The 19,982-nt window shown below is 53.5% G+C and overlaps 1 protein-coding gene across 1 annotated transcript in view; it reads right to left on the bottom strand.

Annotated features, from left to right (window-relative positions):
* The window catches only part of ITPR3 (inositol 1,4,5-trisphosphate receptor type 3), an 895,552-nt gene that overhangs the window by 134,972 nt on the left and 740,598 nt on the right, over positions 1-19,982 (bottom strand). The window contains 1 exon segment of the mRNA XM_085647149.1: positions 16,560-16,729. Within this exon segment, the coding sequence (XP_085503275.1) occupies positions 16,560-16,729 (170 nt within the window).

Below are 19,982 nucleotides of genomic sequence, written 5' to 3'. Positions count from 1 at the left end.
GCTGACAGAGGGAGGGAGAAAGGGAGACGGACAGACGGAGGAGGCTGACAGAGGGAGGGAGAAAGGGAGACAGAGGGAGACCAAATCACCCTTGGGTGGTGTGGCCATGTCCGCTCATCATCAGGTGGACTGTGTGCATGTAGACAAGGTTTGGCAGTGCGTGAAACCCCCTTCAACCTTTGATAAATACTGGGCCATGTGTCAATCTGTGCACGAGTACATCCGTGCTGCAGGCACAAATAGCACCTTACACCCAGTATACCCACCCACTGTGTATGTCAGAACCCTGTCACAAATTGTTAAGTTACCTACCTGCATTCTCAAATAGCATGGAAAAAACAACATATGGCCATGTACAGTGCAACACGTAAGGCGGCTCTGCATGGCTTGCTACGCCCGCTCACTACACTGCTGACTGCGTTCCCAAAAGATGCATCAACTAAGATTGTGTCACACATAGGTAAAGTGTCGAAAGCTGTGGCCAAGGGACATACCCATGCACAAGTGCACTGTGAGAGGAATGCTAGCCAAATCCAACCACCCAGAGGAACTGTGCAAATCAAAAATGAATGAAACATGGATGTCGCATGTAACACAATTAACACTGTCCCTCTCACACACAGGTCAACGTCGTCGATCTCCCCCCAACACTGGGGGGGAAGACTCACAGGACCAGGCTCTGCGTGAAGAGGACCCCACCGGCAGCGACGACTCTCACCACTCCGTGGATGACCCAGACCAACCTGGCCCCTCTGGTGTCCAACCACCTGCAGCACCTGCGTCAGGTACAACTGTGCCAACCACCACCCCCATTCCTGCCACATCCCAGGAGACACCCAGGAGCCCTGCCCGCACACAACAACACAGCCAGTCTGTCCAGGAGGGACAAGGTTCTCCGGGCACCCAGGAGGAGGCAGGCGACACCGCAAATGCCATCCCTCAGGGGTCCCGCAGACCCGATGTGCCCACAACGGCAGGCCAGGCGCAAGTGGGCAGGGGTGGTGGGAGTTGAGGACGGCGGAGGCGCGAACCTGCCCAGTTGGCTCAGGACCCGGCTATGTCACACGTCGGAAACATCCTGGACGCATACCGGCGTGACTCCAGAGGCATCGACCAGGTAGTGGAGACCCTCGATGAGATGAAGACCCTGCAGGTCGAGCATCATGCCAGTCATCTACAACACCATGGACGGATGGAGGCAAGACTGGCAGAGCTCCTGGCGGTGCACAGGGACGTGAGCCAATCACTCCGTCAGATCGCCCAAAGCCTGGCAAACCCTCCCTGTGCCACCAGGCGTAGACCAGCACCAGAAACAGGGAGGGAGGGAGGAGGAGGAGGATTCATCTGACGGAGCGTCCCTAGCATCGTCAAGGCCTGCTTCTGAGGGTCCCCACAGGAAGGTGGGTCGTCCACGCAAAAGACCGTGAGAGTCAGCGGAACATCACCATCTCACAGGTCACCTGGCCTGGCACCTGTCCCTCTGGCCCAACAGCAGCACAGCAGCAACTGACATTCTCTGCCACATGGCCTTGCTGGTCACTGTCTGACCAATGTTGACAAAGACTGTGGCACAGACTCTGATGACTTTCAATGGCAGGATACCAACTCCCCCTGTGAACTTTGGATTCTACACTCCCGCCAAGCACCTCTTGTCACCCCCCCCAAACACGTACCTCAGCACCAATAAAAATCATCACAATCACAAGATGATGCCGTCAGTTTGCATTATTCCACTGCATGTGTGTGTTGTAAAGTCAAACCATGCCTGATTTCAGAAGTAACTCCAAACATCCATACCCTGGGGTCTGAGTCTGGCACAGGACACACATGGGTCACAATGTACCATCCAAGACAGACATGGAGCACCATACTCACCCGTGATGGGCCCAACCAGCTGAGGGGGTGCCCGCACAACTGTGCCTACAGACCTATTTAGAAGAGCAACAGTCATGCGCAGAGGTCAGGGATCGTGTGGAGTGTCCTGGGGTGGGAGTCCCAGGTATGTGTAGACACGTGGCAGAACCATGTCCTGCATGCTTGAGTCAGGTGGATGTGGAGAATGGTGGGCCAGCCAAGGTTGGATGCATGGAGATGGCACAATTGGGTGTTGGATCACAGTGCCACAAGGTTGTGTTGTGGTTGTGGGCTGCATCCTGAGTGTGTGCGTGGATTGAGAAGGTCATCCTGTAGCTGGCAGTGATCCACTCCCCCCCCATCTCTGTTTGACGTTGATGTGGCCTGGTCGCCGGATGTAGTAGCAGAGCTGTGCAGATGCACCCTGGATGTGGACAAGTATCATGGGATTTCTAACGCACATGTCCATAGAGTGCAGGGTAGGATTAGACACGGATGTCGTAGTTGACCTGGGGGATGGTCTCCCTCTTGCCTTGAGGTGGATGGAACTGGGGATCTTGTGCATAATGCAGAGTGTGCTGCCGCATGAGGCACAGATGCTGCTGATCAGCATAGCACATGTCAGCAAGTAATCCATGATGAACACCAGCTCGTTTGCGTGGACACTGGGTGCCCTTGCTGCAGGGCCTGCAGCAGCATGCGCCATGTCAAGGAAACAATGCCACAAGTAGCACACAAAGACAAGGATCTCAGGAAGGAACTATGCAAAAGGTGTATGTCAAGGAAGGAATGTCTGGTTCAACATGGCACACACACTCACAATGGATTCACATGCAGCACAGTGGCCGTCGTGGAGACTGACATGCCACAATACCTACACAGCCATGGACATCATGCACAATACAGAATCTAATCCCTGACAAACAGCTTGCATGGTGCTACTCTACACATAGACTCATATGCACCATCTCTGAGAACAATGCCAGACATGCCGCATGCACAGTGGCAACAGACCACCATTGACAGAGATGAGGCACCTTGGAGGCAGAGGGACACCTTTATTACTCATGTGTGTCGGAATGCTAATGCAACTCTGTCAACACATACACAGGTCATGTGGATGAACACGTGGGACCAACACTGGCACCCCCCTTACCACCACATATGCTGGAAATCCATGGCACTGGCACACAAGTGACGGGTTACAGCTAAACACCCCCTGCTGCTCACGGAGAGGCTGCTATACACCATTGAGCCCCTAATGGGGAATTCACACACCATGTCAACCCGGGGCAACCCGTATGTTTCCGAGGGCAGTGTTACACACATTGATGGCTCCATCACAATCCACAATCCCATTACAGATGACTGTCACCAAGTCTGACCATCAATTCAGGTGAATTCTGCTCCATGTCATGTGCTCCATGGTGATTCTACATGTATGTAAAGTATCCAAACATGAACAGGAGCAGTGCACACACATTCAAAACAAATACCACTCCCAAAAAGCCGTGCTGCATCCCTTACCCGAAGGAGATTTTCGAACTTGTCCGTGCATGTAACGCTGATTCAGCACATGTTGCCGTGTTCATGAGGAATAGCAGGAGCACAACAATGCCACCAGCAGACAGCATGCGCAAGTACCTGTGGATGGGAGACACACCAGAAGTCAGCCAAAAGAAGCACATCCGCATGCATGTGCATGTACTCGACACGTATTAGGTTGTCAACATGCTAGGTGACAATGATGACTCTGGAAAAACATTCTTCTATTGCACAATCACTCGAGTGACACATCCAAACACACCTCTGACTCACTTGGAAGACATGCAGATGGACACACACATTGCAACACTTGCCACACACAGCCCAATGCGTGCACACTCAGACACTGGAACTCACCACTAAGCAAAGAAGTTGCGTATGAGCCGACTCCGCATGTCCTCTACCGCCTCCTCCTCCTCCACATCACTTGCCTCGTGACCAAGCCCTTCATCCTCCACGGGTGGATGGTCCTGCTCATCTGGATCCAGGATGAGTGGCACAGCTTTCTCCACTGCCATGTTGTGCAGCATGCAGCACACGAGGAATATCTTGCAGACCTTCACCGGTGCATATGGGAGTGTGCCACCGGTCTTGTGGAGGCAACAGAATCGGCTCTTCAGGAGGCCAAACGTCCTCTCTATCACTCGCCTGGTCCGCCCATGGGCGTTGTTGTAGCGGTGATCGGCAGCCGTGCTGGGGTTGCGGAGAGGCGTGATCAGCCATGGCATGTTGGGATAGTCAGCGTCCCCTACATGGAAACATCATGGACAAGAGTGGGTCAGGAGAAGCAGTAAGACAGGAAGATGACGTTAAATACAGGACTGCCAGAGTATACCCACCAACAATACATGCTCGTTCGTTGCGCAGCTGCAGCATCATCTCAGGCACCCTGCTACGCCTCATGATGTACGCATCGTGTGCTGATCCTGTAAAACGAGACAGACATGTGAAATCACCATGTTGGCAAGACACACCGCAAGGGCATTAATGGAGTGGTAATGCTTGCGGTTACGGAAGGCTACCTCCTGTGCCTGTGGTGGTACCAAAGCCACATGTGTTCCATCTATGGACCCAATGACATGGGGCATCCCTCCCAGGGCATAGAACTCATGCTTGACAGCTGTCAACTGCTCAGGAGTTGGGAATTTAATGAACTCATCCAGGTGCTCCAACATGGCCTCTAAAAAATCATGCAGAACACGGCTGAACATGGTTTGGGACATGCCACAGACATGGGCAATGGTATGTTGAAAGGTACCCGTGGCCAAGAAATGTAGGGCTGCCATCACCTTCATCTTGGGTGTCAGTGCAGTAGAATACCTGTGTAGCGGTTGGAGGTGTGGTGCCAGCCGTTTTGTCAGGTCCTCAATCAAGCGTTGGGGGAAGCGGTAGCGGCGTATACAGGGCAATACACATATGCTACATACATCGTCAGGTCTGTGCAATATGCCCTGGACACGTATGGCAGGCATGTGACACTCCTACCAAGAGCCAGCTACAAACGTTGATTCTCAACCTCAATATGCCATGCCATGAAACTAGCTGTGGGCCAATGTAAGTGAGCAGGCAGACACATTACAGGAGTTACAGACATCCAAATATGTGCAGAAGAAGGATGTTTATTGTACAGACAGGTTGCGGAACACTAGAGGCACAGGTCACATGTCATAGAATCAGGACAGACTACACACCTTGCCATGAAGGATTACATGTCAAGACTGATCACACATACATTGAGAGTATGCAGATATGTCCTTGTTTTGCAACTCCGTGTCGATGCATACATACACACCTAATGTCGGATTACACATGTGTGCTGGTGTGCGTAACAGTGTGCCATGCCCATCTACACACAGACACATGTTGGTTGCAGCAACTGCAGAGGCATTTGACCAAACACCTACAGCAAACCTATGGGAACACATGACACACACATGACATAGCTACAGCGTGCAACGCGGGCATTCACTTGTCAGGGGTAACATTCCGTGTACCTGGCATCAGGGGACATTTACGGGTGTCGGTGACTGTGCCATGCCAGTGACGCATGGCCCACCAAGTCAGTACTACATGCACACATGTCAAAGGAGTGAAGGGGATGTGTGGCACATAGGGCACCATCACACCTGACGTGTACACAGCTCATCATACTGTAATTAGCTTCACACCTCAGGAGTATGGTGCCACATCACAGCCTGACCCACCTGTGCCCGACACATGTAGTACTGCACAGACGACGCCTTGATGTCCAGCCTTGCCCATGTATGACAGCTCAATTCATTCCTGTGTGCCGCCTGTCACCACTGTCAGGTGTGAATCCCACCGTACATACGCTCCGAGGGCGTGTGTGGGGTCCCTATCACTATGGTGGGGCTGGCGTATGCGTACGCCATAGTGATACGGTCCCTATCACTATGGTGGTGCTGGCGTATGCGTACGCCATAGTGATGCGGACCGTACACGCATGTGTGTACGGTCCGGACTATTATGGCGTACACGTACGCGAGCACCCCTATAGTGATAGGGACCGTACACACGCGTGTGTATGGTCCCTATCACTATGGGGGTGCTCGCGTACATGTACGCCATAGTAGTTCGGACCGTACACACGCGTGTGTAGGGTCGGTCCGTATCACTATGGCGTACGCATACGCCAGCACCACCATAGTGATAGGGACCCTACACACGCGTGTACGGTCCGTATCACTATGGCGTACGCATTCGCCAGCACTCTCATAGTGATGGGGACCGTACACACGCGTGTACGGTCCGTTGGAATGCATTTGGGGTGCCCTAGGGCTGTGGAACGTACCGTACCTGTGTTGTGACATAGGATTGACATAGGGGACACATGAGGGACAAGTATAGGGGCCTAAATGCATGCTGGTTGTCATGGAGACCGAGTTCCAGGTTTGAATTTTGCATCATGTGGCCAGCAGAAGTCGGTTGGAGACAATATACTTTGTTGCAATGTGGTTGTTGACATTACATCATGCTCAATTTTAAAACCATGCAATGCCTGTCACTGGGGTAGTTTTAAAATGATTGGAGGACACGTAGGATGCAAATGTGACTGAGCCAATCACTCTGTACTCCTGTAAATGAAACAGGCCAGCAAGGAAGGTATAAGGCAGCCAGGTCCCTTGAGGGAGCACTTGCCTGCACATCCTTTCATTCCACAACACTGCTGCTGCTTGTCATTCCTCTGGCACCATGTCCAGGTCTGTGGAGAGGGCCCAGCCATTCACCATGGAGGAGAATATGGCGTTGGTGGATGTGATCCTCCCACAGTACACCATGCTGTATGGTCGACCAGGGGAGCAGGTGAGTGCAGACTCCACTAGCTTAAACTGTGCCCCTTTTTGTGACTGTGACTTCTGGCATTGTGTCCAGGTGTGACAGACATGTAGGGTTCTTCATAGTGGTTCCCAGGGGGGGGAAGGGCTCGTGTCTCCCATGCAGAGCATGCTGTAGTTCCTGTGTGCACAACGCACTAGCATGGTGCTTACTGTGACGATCACTGCATGGTGCATGCCGCTTTCGGACTGCCTAATCCTCCTGGAAATGTTGTTTCTACTTTCCTGATGTGAGTCTGTGCTCCCCCCAGGGTGACAGGTGCCAGGACCCACAGATGTGTGTCTGTTCAGTGTACCTGTGGTGAGAGTGTCCAAATGATGTGATCGTCCCCTGGACATTGGTGTGTGTGTGTGTGTGAGTCCCCTGTCATGTGGGTGTGTGCATATGTGGAGTGTTGCACCCCAGCTGCATGTGGGATGGATACACCCTGCCCATCTGATGTGAGTAGGGAGCTGTGCTGGATGTCTGCCGTGCTGAGACAGCCTCACATCTGTGACACCCCCAGTCTAGTGGCACATGTGCAGAGTGAGGTTTGTAGCGGCAGTTGCCAATGCCAGGTGATTGTTCAGTGCCTGTGTATGTCTGTGTACTCTGCTGAGGTAGCGTAAGTGGGCTGGGGCATGTGACTGCTTAGGGGTACTGTTCAGATTCCTGTTGTAGCTTGGGATGCACAGTGTGAGCCTGCATCATTGATTGTGTTGCACCCCTCATGCCACCTGTGTACTTTCAATGGCACCTACTGCATTTGCCCATTCCCAGGAGGATGATGTCACTATGACAAAGGTGCAATGAGTTGGCTGCATACTATGGCCAGTTCAAACATGCATAATTTGTAATATGTGTGTCTCTGTATCATTGATAAGGTGGATTGATGTATTGTCACTTTTGCATCCTCACAGGTAGGCGTCTGTGCCAAGGGGGAGATCTGGAAGCAAGCCGTCAGTGCCGTGAGGAGGACGGAGGGTCGGAAGCGGCGCCTAGCCCAGGTGAGGAAACGCTGGCAGGACATCCGGTGCTGGACGCGGAGGATCGCACAGGTCCTGCTGGGGGACTCACCTGTGAGCCACAAAAACCGTGGGCGCCGGCGTCTGACCCACATCAATAAGCGTGTGCTGGCGGTGGTCTTCCCTGACTTGGATAGGCGCCTAGCGGAGAAGCAGCAGCAGGAAGGGGGTAGGTACATGTGTGTTTGTTGTGTGTGACCAGCTTTTGGAAGTGTGCAGTTGCATGGATACACTGCCAGGGTTTGAATGTGCAGTGCATATCCTGTTCTCCATAGTAAAGCGGTGCTGTTCTTCCTCCCTTCCCCTCCTTGCCATGTGTTCCCTGGTCTGTGTGTAGTCACTCTTGCACAAGGTCATCTAGGCTGGCAGTTACTCCAAGTGCCCAATGCTTGCAGCATCATGTGTGGGGGTGGTGTGTAACAGGTTTTTGCACATTGCCTGTGCCCTGGCCAGTTCTGTCATTGTGGGGTCCATGTTAGTTGGCACTGATGCTGAGTCCCGACATGGGAGTGTGTGTTTCATGTGTACTGCCTTACTGCCTGCATGTCGAATGTTGTGCCCTCTGACATGATGTGCTTGAGTGTGAGATATGCATAGTGCAGGGATGTTGGCTTGTGTTCCAGTCATATCCATCCAGGGCCATGGAGTAGTGTGGCCACTACAGTCCCCTGGGGCACCTTTTCCTAGGTATCATGTGTGTCATCAGACAATGTGGACATTCCCTGTGTCTTCAGCATAGTTTGGGCCCTGTGGCATAGTACCCTGGCCTCATTTGTATTCACGTATACTGTGCTACATGTGTCCACTGTACAGGGTGACCTAATTTAGCTGGTGCATACTCACAGGGGCCAGTGCCTGTGTGTCTTGGTACAACTATCTGATGATGGTTGTTTGTCAGTGATTTATGTGGACAGGCACACCAGGGGTAGTTTGTGTGCGATCAGAATTAATTGCAGGCCATGTGTTTTCATCCCAGACTAAGAGGTGTAAGTACTTCCTCTGTCTCAATCACATTGTCTCAGGTAGGGGGGGGTTGGTGCGGGCAAGGCCTACATGTCCAAACCTGAAGTCTCCTTTCTTGGTCTGGCCAGTGTGTGATGTTTGTGTGGCCAAACACTCAAGGTGCAGTGCCCCAGTCATGTTGGCCATGGATTTCAGTATTACCTTTGCAGCATGTCCCAAGAGTTGATAGACATGGTTCCTGCTCATCCCTTTCTTGGCTACGCTCTGTGTCGCTGATGCTGTGCTAGATTGTCCCCAGAGCCTGGCTCCTCTGTACAATTTGATATCAAGTTATTTACTATTGTGTCATGCTCTCCATATTTTAACAGTGGCATGGTGGGTCAACAAACTGTGTTGCAGGGACTACATATGTACCTTGTATTGTAGATGTTACTCTTGTTGCTTTTCAGGCTATGCACTGTGACCTATGTAGAGTTGACTCATGTGACATATGTATACAGGTGTCTGATTTCTCCTGTCTCTTCACCTTGCCCACAGCATCGTCGGGGGACTACGAGGGAGACACTGGCACGGACCGTGAGGAGGGAGCGAGCACCAGTGCCAGCAGTGCTGAGTTGGCTGGCACATCGAGTGGCACGGAGGCCGACGGGGGTGCAGCGGAGGACCTGTCCAGTCAAACCACCACCGACTATGACGCTGACGGGTCCGAGGCTGAGCACTCCGAGGGGGTGGAGGCTGCTCCCACAGCTGACACCAGCACTCCATCACTACCCGCCCCCTCCATTCCGATCACCGGCCTCCCACTTGCTCGTGTCCCTTCCCGCCGTGCTAGGTCACCACGTGTCTCCTTCTTGCCAGGCACCGCACCCCCTGCCCCTGTCTCCACTGCTGCCACCAATGCAGAGTCTGTGGACATCCTGCGGCAGTTGCAGGTTGGTCAGACTGCGATGCTTAATGTCCTCCATGGCCACAGCCGAGTGCTCAACCAGATGGAGGCATACATGGAGGGCATTTCAGCTGCGCAGTCTGACCAACGCAACTTGCTGAGGTCCATAGACTCGACACTGACTGCAGCAGTGGGTCTCCTGCAGCGCTACATTCCCCCCCTACCCCTGAACCATCCACACTTCCCACTCCCATGCCTGTCCAAAGCACACCCAGACGTCCCCATGCACGCACACCACCAGACACAGGCACCACACCACCAGGGAAGGCAAAGCGCACACCTCCTGGCACGCACACACAGGGTGAAGTAGGCACACCCACTGGGTCGGGGGGGAAACGGAAGACACGCAGCCAGAGTGGGAGTCCACATTCCTCACGACCACCACCCTCCAAATCCACTCCCCTCAGCTCTCCTGGCCAGGATTCCACCAAAGACTCCTTCATGGCCGCTCTGTCCCTGAGCCCCAAAGTGACACCACCCCGCAAGCGGTCAAAGGAGTCCCCGGTCAGGATAGTTGAGTCCCCCCCCTGTCCACACCCTCCCCCAGTAGCGCTGCGACCCATCCCTGCGACACCCCCCCCTCATTGGGGCCTGTGGTTCCTTCGGGTGCAGGGGAGACGCTGGGCGACCTGGCAGTAGTGTGCAGCGCCGTGCTCAAATCCACCTTTGGCGCTGCCCCACCCCCTGTGTTGGAGTCGTCCGTCCCTGCACCCACAACACCTACCCTTGCCCCTTCTGTCCCTGCGGTGCCTGGTCCTTCCCCCCCACATGATGCCCCCCCCCTGTGGATGACAAGGGAGTCTGAACTGTGCAGGCAAGCTAGGGGACACGCATCCCAATGTGTCCCCATCCTGGATTGGAACTATGGACTGCCCTATGGGCCTTGTGCATATGGAACTCTTCATACAATTCATTTTAGAACATTGCTGAATAAAGCGATTTTATTTTCCTTTGCACACTACTGCTTTTCTGGCATTGCTGTTGGTGGTGCTGCTCCATGATCTGGGGTGGCGATAATGTGTTAGGTGTCTGGGATATGTTGTAGTGTGCTGTTCGTGGGGTGGACACTGTTTTCTGTGTGCCATCACACGGTATTTGCTATCAAACTTTGCTCATGTAAGCTGTTACTGCATGGTGACATTGTCCCAAGGTGTGTACCTTCCTCTGTGGACCCTGACATCTTCCCTGCAGGGTGTTGTGAAGACATTTGTGCAGTGCTGTGTCTACATTTGCTGGGTGTGTGACGGACCCCTTCAACTTTGGCCATGCATGCTGGGCAAGGTCTCCACCTGCATCATTTGTGTCATCCTTGGGGGTCACTGTACTTGTGACTGGAGTATATTGACAGGACTTCATGTGTACATGTTACCTTTTCCGCACTATGCATGTGTGTACTCCCAGCCTCACAAACATGTGTTTCGTGTTCTGCTGGGTCTTTGAGCACCTGACTGACAATTGTGGGCATTGTATCTGTGTGTACTCAACCCCTTTCTTTCCATGGGCACAGCTGGGAGGACTCTGCACACACCCCTCCTATGTCTGGGCACTGCTGGGAGGACTCTGCACCCACCCCTCCTGCGTCTGGGCACTGCTGGGAGTGATAGGCACACACCCCTCCTGTGTCTGGGCACTGCTGGGAGGACTCTGCACACACCCCTCCTGTGTCTGGGCACTGCTGGGAGGACTCTGCACACACCCCTCCTGCATCTGGGCACTGCTGGGAGGACTCTGCACACACCCCTCCTGTGTCTGGGCACTGCTGGGAGTGATAGGCGCACACCCCTCCTATGTCTGGGCACTGCTGGGAGGACTCTGCACACACCCCTCCTGCGTCTGGGCACTGCTGGGAGGACTCTGCACACACCCCTCCTGTGTCTGGGCACTGCTGGGAGGACTCTGCACACACCCCTCCTGTGTCTGGACACTGCTGGGAGTGATAGGCACACACCCCTCCTATGTCTGGGCACTGCTGGGAGGACTCTGCACACACCCCTCCTGCATCTGGGCACTGCTGGGAGGACTCTGCACACACCCCTCCTGTGTCTGGGCACTGCTGGGAGGACTCTGCACACACCCCTCCTGTGTCTGGGCACTGCTGGGAGTGATAGGCACCCACCCCTCCTATGTCTGGGCACTGCTGGGAGGACTCTGCACACACCCCTCCTGTGTCTGGGCACTGCTGGGAGGACTCTGCGCACACCCCTCCTGTGTCTGGGCACTGCTGGGAGTGATAGGCACACACCCCTCCTGTGTCTGGGCACTGCTGGGAGGACTCTGCACACACCCCTCCTGCGTCTGGGCACTGCTGGGAGGACTCTGCACACACCCCTCCTGTGTCTGGGCACTGCTGGGAGTGATAGGCACACACCCCTCCTATGTCTGGGCACTGCTGGGAGGACTCTGCACACACCCCTCCTGCGTCTGGGCACTGCTGGGAGGACTCTGCACCCACCCCTCCTGTGTCTGGGCACTGCTGGGAGTGATAGGCACACACCCCTCCTGTGTCTGGGCACTGCTGGGAGGACTCTGCACACACCCCTCCTGTGTCTGGGCACTGCTGGGAGGACTCTGCACACACCCCTCCTGCGTCTGGGCACTGTTGGGAGGACTCTGCACACACCCCTCCTGTGTCTGGGCACTGCTGGGAGTGGGAGTGATAGGCACCCACCCCTCCTATGTCTGGGCACTGCTGGGAGGATTCTGCACACACCCCTCCTGTGTCTGGGCACAGCTCGGAGGACTCTGCACACACCCCTCCTGTGTCTGGGCACTGCTGGGAGTGATAGGCACACACCCCTCCTCTGTCTGGGCACTGCTGAGAGGACTCTGCACACACCCCTCCTGCGTCTGGGCACTGCTGGGAGGACTCTGCACACACCCCTCCTGTGTCTGGGCACTGCTGGGAGTGATAGGCACACACCCCTCCTATGTCTGGGCACTGCTGGGAGGACTCTGCACACACCCCTCCTGCGTCTGGGCACTGCTGGGCGGACTCTGCACCCACCCCTCCTGTGTCTGGGCACTGCTGGGAGGACTCTGCACACACCCCTCCTATGTCTGGGCACTGCTGGGAGGACTTTGCACACACCCCTCCTCTGTCTGGGCACTGCTGGGAGTGATAGGCACCCGCCCCTCCTATGTCTGGGCACTGCTGGGAGGACTCTGCACACACCCCTTCTGTGTCTGGGCACTGCTGGGAGGGCTCTGCACACACCCCTCCTGTGTCTGGGCACTGCTGGGAGTGATAGGCACCCACCCCTCCTATGTCTGGGCACTGCTGGGAGGACTCTGCACACACCCCTCCTGTGTCTGGGCACTGCTGGGAGGACTCTGCACACACCCCTCCTGTGTCTGGGCACTGCTGGAAGTGATAGGCACACACCCCTCCTGTGTCTGGGCACTGCTGGGAGGACTCTGCACACACCCCTCCTGTGTCTGGGCACTGCTGGGAGGACTCTGCACCCACCCCTCCTATGTCTGGGCACTGCTGGGAGGACTCTGCACACACCCCTCCTGCGTCTGGGCACTGCTGGGAGGACTCTGCACACACCCCTCCTGTGTCTGGGCACTGCTGGGAGGACTCTGCACACACCCCTCCTGTGTCTGGGCACTGCTGGGAGGACTCTGCACACACCCCTCCTGTGTCTGGGCACTGCTGGGAGTGATATGCACCCACCCCTCCTATGTCTGGGCACTGCTGGGAGGACTCTGCACACACCCCTCCTGTGTCTGGGCATGTACGGTCGGGACATACACGGGTGTTTGTACGCTCCATTCATACACGGGTGTGGGTGCACTCCATTCATACACGGGTGTGTGTACGCTCCGTACATACACTGGTGGGGTGTGGGTACGCTACATTCATACACAGGTGGGGGTACGTTCCATTCATACACGGGTGTGGGTACGCTCCGTACATACACTGGTGGGGTGTGGGTATGCTCCATTCATACACGGGTGTGGGTACGCTCCGTACATACACTGGTGGGGTGTGGGTACGCTACATTCATACACGGGTGGGGGTACGCTCCATTCATACACGGGTGTGGGTACGCTCCGTACATACACTGGTGGGGTGTGGGTACGCTACATTCATACACGGGTGGGGGTACGCTCCATTTATACACGGGTGGGGGTACGCTCCGTACATTCCCGTACCCACGATTTGCAGGCCTGGGTACGTACCGTACCCAGGCCTTAAGAGCGTGGGTACGCCCACCACTACGTCACCCCAACAATGGCAGGACGGCCCATACCCACGTTCTAATGGCCTGGGTACGGGCCGTACCAGCATTGTTGAGGTGATGTAGGGGTACGCGTGGTACGACCCGTACCAACGCTCTAAAGGCCTGGCTACGGTGCAGACCCCCAATGGGGTGCAGTAGGGGTACGCACCGTACCCAGGCCTTCAGAGCGTGGGTACGGGTCGTACCACGCGTACCCCTACATCACCCCAACAATGCTGGTACGGCCCGTACCCAGGCCTTTAGTACGTGGGTGCGGGCCGTACTGCCATTGTTGGGGTGACGTAGTGGTGGGCGTGGTACGGCCCGTACCCACGCTCTTAAGGCCTGGGTACGGTACGTACCGGTATTGTTGTGTTGCCGGTTCGCGTCAACATCCACTTCCGTTGTGGCGGAGGCTTGCGTTGCTGGACACGCCCCCACCCCCTCGAGGTGACCAGGTCCTGCAGGTCAGGTATGTCCAGGGCATGTGTAATTTGTGACTTGTGTGGGAGTTATGTGTCCTGCCCCTGCCCCCCCCTTTGCCCCTGGGTGTTATTCTGACCTTCTGCGGCGTCTGCGTCGGTGCCTGTAGAGCAGGTGGACTGCTATGAGGGCTGGGATGACAAGTAGGTTCGCGTCCATGGCTGTCCGTCGCGTACAGGTGCTCCTTGTGCGCGTCTTCCTGATTTCCCGGCAGTTTTTGGCAGCCGGAAAATATAATCCGTGCGGGGTGACATCGGTGCGGATCGTACTTCCTGGTTCGTGAACCGCAGCCTGAATGCGTCCCGACGTCACGTCGGAGCATTCCCGGATCACATTCGTATGTATATTTTCGTCGGTCGGTGTTTGGTACGATTCGTACGGAAATGGTGTTTCCTTGGGAATCGTACTTGCATGTTTGTAATGTTTATTTCCCGGGTACGAGTCGGACGGAGAAAACGCTCCGACCGACGGTTCGTACCCGGTTTCTCCAGGATCCGAATCGGCACCTAAATTGTTTATCAAAAATTACAATTAAATTTATCTATATATATTATCAAGATTACTATCCATTTTAATTTTTTTTTGTAAATTTGAAAATACAAATTTATAATATATAATTTCGAATTTAAATTAAAATTTCGCTTTTTTTTATAATATTTATATTTATAAATTTCTAATTTTATGTCTGAGTTTATAATATTATTTTTAAAACACTCCCCACCCTCATCCCCTATTAACCCAAATCCTGATCCTCAAACTAAATAATTACTTTAAAGTGTAATTAACATTTAAAACTCTAAATTCTCTATCTTTCAATAAATTTTAAAATATAACTTTCACATTTACTTACAATTTTAATTTATATATTTTCGAAATTATTTTGAAATTTCGAAATGTTGAATTATTTAAATTTCGTAATTTATATGTAATTTTATATTAATATTTTTAAAACACTCCCCACCCTTATCCCCTAATAACCCAACATCCCGCTCCTAAAACATATTTTACATTAAATAATTTAAATAAATTATTTATAATATTTAAAATATTCAATTAATTATACTTAAAATAAAACTATTAAGTCGATATATAGAAAAACGATATTTTCTATATCTAGATTCTATATATATTTTTTCGATATTTCTCACAACACTAATAAATCGATATTATCTACATACGATATTACTACATCGATATTTTATACTTCAATATTTTATACATACAAATTTAATCGATATTTATTACAACGATATTCTATACTTCGATATTAGTAAAATATCGATATTTTGACTTCTAAATTATTCTTATTCAATATATATAATTCGATATTATGTCTATTTACCATCAGGTGACCTCATCATAGTCTTGAGACCCTGGTATTCTGAATCGTGGATTAAAGACATTTAGGTTTAAACTGCATACTTGACTGCTCTCATTACCTACGTCTGTATTTGTTCTTGCACACCACTTCATCAACTAGTACCACTTAGGTATATCTCAATGTGTATGTGAATCTACTCCAGACAGGAGTTTTACCTTTGCAGGCACTCCTCCCTTCTCCAGGTTGATCAGCTTTGGGCTTGTCTTCAAAGTTATCTGCATAGCTCTCTCTCAAACTGAAGTTATTTCTTCTAAATTCCTTGCTCTCTACGTGTACAAACCCTTCTTCATTGGATTAATCTGTTTGAGGCCTACCTGGATTTCTATTTCAGTTTTCTATTTAAATGGAGATATACGTCACCCTTTACTCTTTCTCGTCCGCTCTTCCCTTTGTCTACGTTACCCCGCCCTACAGTTAGCTGAATCTGCATGTGTGCAGACCTCCTCTTATTATGTCAGTCTCGCCTCCAGACTCTAGGATCCCACCCCTCTTCCAAGCATGTTGGTTTGCTCAAGGATAGCCAAGATTGCAGCCGCGGTGCATGCAGGTAACATCGGTGGGACCGGGTGGTGGGAAGTTCGAGGGACGAGGCCAAAGGAAAATTACATAAATAATTAATTTTCCCTCACCATTGCCCCTCGAAATCCCCCCTTACCAGGCTTCACCACCCCACCACTGTTACCTGCACAGACCGCGGCTACTAGATCGTGTTAAAATACAACCTATTATTTGTTTGATCTTGGCCTTCCAGCACTTTTATACTGTCTCTTACCCACTTTATTAGCCTACCCAAGGCATACCTGGATCTCAGTGTTTCCTCCATCCAGCAATCGGATAGCCAGAAGGATGCTCTCTTGGAAAATCTTGTCATTCTTTGAGTTCATTATCTGGTCAGGCACAAGTTTTGTGGCTCCCTCCCGGTTTAGCTTGCATTGAACTGCAGCAATAATTGACCAGCCTTGGTCTTGGCCTGTAGAGAAGGAAAAAAGCAGAGCTGAAATAGGTCTGTATATCACTGCTTCAAATGGATGAGGAACAATTGATGAGGAAAACATCTTCACTTATTTTTAAGAAATATTGAGATTTTATTGCTAGCTCATAAAAAGTTATTTCTTCTCCTCTACCCAACAGTAAAACCTGATAAGGAGTAGTTATCTTCACTAGCAGATTTTATATTCAGGAATTTACTTATCACACAATTAGGTGCCGATTCCGATCCGTTAAAAATCTTCCCCGTACGAATCGTATCCGTTTTTTTTTCCGTACGAATCATACATGTCCCGTACAAACTGGCAAGTACGATTCGTATGTGAAAAAATCCATACGAATCGCATTGGGAAAATTCCCCGACACGTCCTCGGGTCGGAAAAAGTGTCCGACACGTACCCGGACAGTTTTACCTACGAATCGGGAAACTGAAGTCCGAGCGCGCAAGTACGATCCGTCCCGTCCATCCGAATGCACAACCGTATGGAAAAAACACAGTACGGTGCGAACTCCCATAGCAACTATGGAGACGTCCAAATATGTGCCCGCATACGTGCCGAACACCCCCAGCACCCCCCCCCACATACGCGCTGTACCCCAGCACCCCCCCATGTCCATGCCGTACCCCCACCCCACCCCACCCCACCCCGTAGGTACGGAGCATACCCCCACCCCCCCGTAGGTACGGTGCGGGGGTCCACCGTACCTACGGGGGTGGTGGTACGCTCCGTACCTGTGGGGGGGTACGCTCCGTACCTACGGGGTGGGGGTACGCTCCGTACCTACGGGGGTGGTGGTACGCTCCGTACCTACGGGGGTGGTGGTATGCTCCGTACCTACGGGGTGGGGGTACGCTCCGTACCTACGGAGTGGGGTTATGCTCCGTACCTACGGGGTGGTGGTACGCTCCGTACCTACGAGGGTGGTGGTACGCTCCGTACCTACAGGGGGGGTGGGGGTACTCTCCGTACCTACGGGGTGGGGGTACGGCGCGGACATGGGGGGGTGCTGGGGTACGGCGCGTACATACAGGGGCTGGGGGTACTGCGCGTACATACGGGGGATGGGGGGATGTCCTGGGAGACGGTGCCTACATACGGGGGCTGGGGGTATGCACCGTCCATACAGGGGTGGGGGCACACACCGTACCCCCAGCACCCCGTATGTACGTGCCGTACCCCCAGCCCCCCTATGTACGCGCCGTACCCTCGGTTCACGTATGTACGGCATGTACCCCCAGGCCCCTACACCCTGCCCGTGCCTGTACGCACCCTACCCGAGGCCCCTACACCAGTGCGCAAGTACGATCCGTCCCGTCCATCCGAATGCACAACCGTATGGAAAAAACACAGTACGGTGCGAACTCCCATAGCAACTATGGAGACGTCCAAATATGTGCCCGCATACGTGCCGAACACCCCCCAGCACACCCCCCACATACGCGCTGTACCCCAGCACCCCCCCATGTCCGTGCCGTACCCCCACCCCACCCCTCCCCACCCCGTAGGTACGGAGCATACCCCCACCCCCCCGTAGGTACGGTGCGGGGGTCCACCGTACCTACGGGGGTGGTGGTACGCTCCGTACCTGTGGGGGGGGTACGCTCCGTACCTACGGGGTGGGGGTACGCTCCGTACCTACGGGGGTGGTGGTACGCTCCGTACCTACGGGGGTGGTGGTATGCTCCGTACCTACGGGGTGGGGGTACGCTCCGTACCTACGGAGTGGGGTTATGCTCCGTACCTACGGGGTGGTGGTACGCTCCGTACCTACGAGGGTGGTGGTACGCTCCGTACCTACAGGGGGGGTGGGGGTACGCTCCGTACCTACGGGGTGGGGTGGGGGTACGGCGCGGACATGGGGGGGTGCTGGGGTACGGCGCGTACATACAGGGGCTGGGGGTACTGCGCGTACATACGGGGGATGGGGGGATGTCCTGGGAGACGGTGCCTACATACGGGGGCTGGGGGTATGCACCGTCCATACAGGGGTGGGGGCACACACCGTACCCCCAGCACCCCGTATGTACGTGCCGTACCCCCAGCCCCCCTATGTACGCGCCGTACCCTCGGTTCACGTATGTACGGCATGTACCCCCAGGCCCCTACACCCTGCCCGTGCCTGTACGCAGCCTACCCGAGGCCCCTACACCAGCACCCTCACCCCGCCTTGCGCATGTACGAGTCGTACCAAGCCATAGCAAATGTGAGCACTGTACAACAACATGGCCGATGTACGCACCTCACAGACGCGAAAAACACACGTACTGAACCAGGACACTGCAAAACACCACAAGGAGAGTCAATGCGAATCGCACAACACCACAAAACGCGTCCAACAAGCCCAAATACATCCAATACACTGACCTGCAACAGCCAAACAGGTAAACTGAGGCCCAAAACACAACCACTCCTTATAACACACCCACCCAAAGTTCAAACACAGCCACACCCACAAATGGACCAATAAAAAGGGCCCACACACACAAACCATGAGCCTTTGCAACAGACCCACTGCTGCCAGACCCCACAGACAACCCACAGCACCATACTTGAACCTTTACTACACCTTACACTTGCACACCTTCACACAACCACCTTCACAAACACCCCCTCATCACATTCACACACACACCTTCACAACCACACACCCACAACCATCCACACCCACACCCCACACCATGCCCACAGACAGGAATCCAAAGTTCACTACAGCGGAGCTGGAGATCCTTGTCAACGAAATCATCAGAGTCGACCCACAGTTCTTTGGAACATTGGTCAGACAGACCAGCATATCAGAAAAATCAGCCATGTGGCAGAGGATCGTCGACAGGGTGAATGCTGTTGCGTCCATCAGAAGGACCAGGCATGAATGCCAAGCCAGGTGGTACGATCTGCGGAGGACGGTCCGCCGCAAAATGACAGACGAATACAACCAGGGGAACATCACTGAAGGTGGCCCGCCCCGCAGACCGGTACACTACCATCCTTGGGAGGAGAAGGTGATGCGCACGCTGTCGCCGGTGGGAGTACACGGAGTAGGAGGTCTGGTGAGTACACAAACAACTCACCCCACATGGGGGGAACCGCATCAACAACCCAACTCACAATAATGCACGCAACTACCCCAAAGCCATCACCGGACACAACCACACTCCAAAAACACGCACATGTCACTAGCGGCTCCATGCCCCATGCACCAAGCAAGGCCATGCCAAGTCACAGGCCACACAAAAC

This window comes from Triturus cristatus, chromosome 1_1 (assembly GCF_964204655.1).
Source record: "Triturus cristatus chromosome 1_1, aTriCri1.1, whole genome shotgun sequence".
Lineage (NCBI taxonomy): Eukaryota > Metazoa > Chordata > Amphibia > Caudata > Salamandridae > Triturus > Triturus cristatus.
Note: the sequence above shows the minus strand (reverse complement) of the source record. Positions and strands in the feature narration are given on the sequence as shown.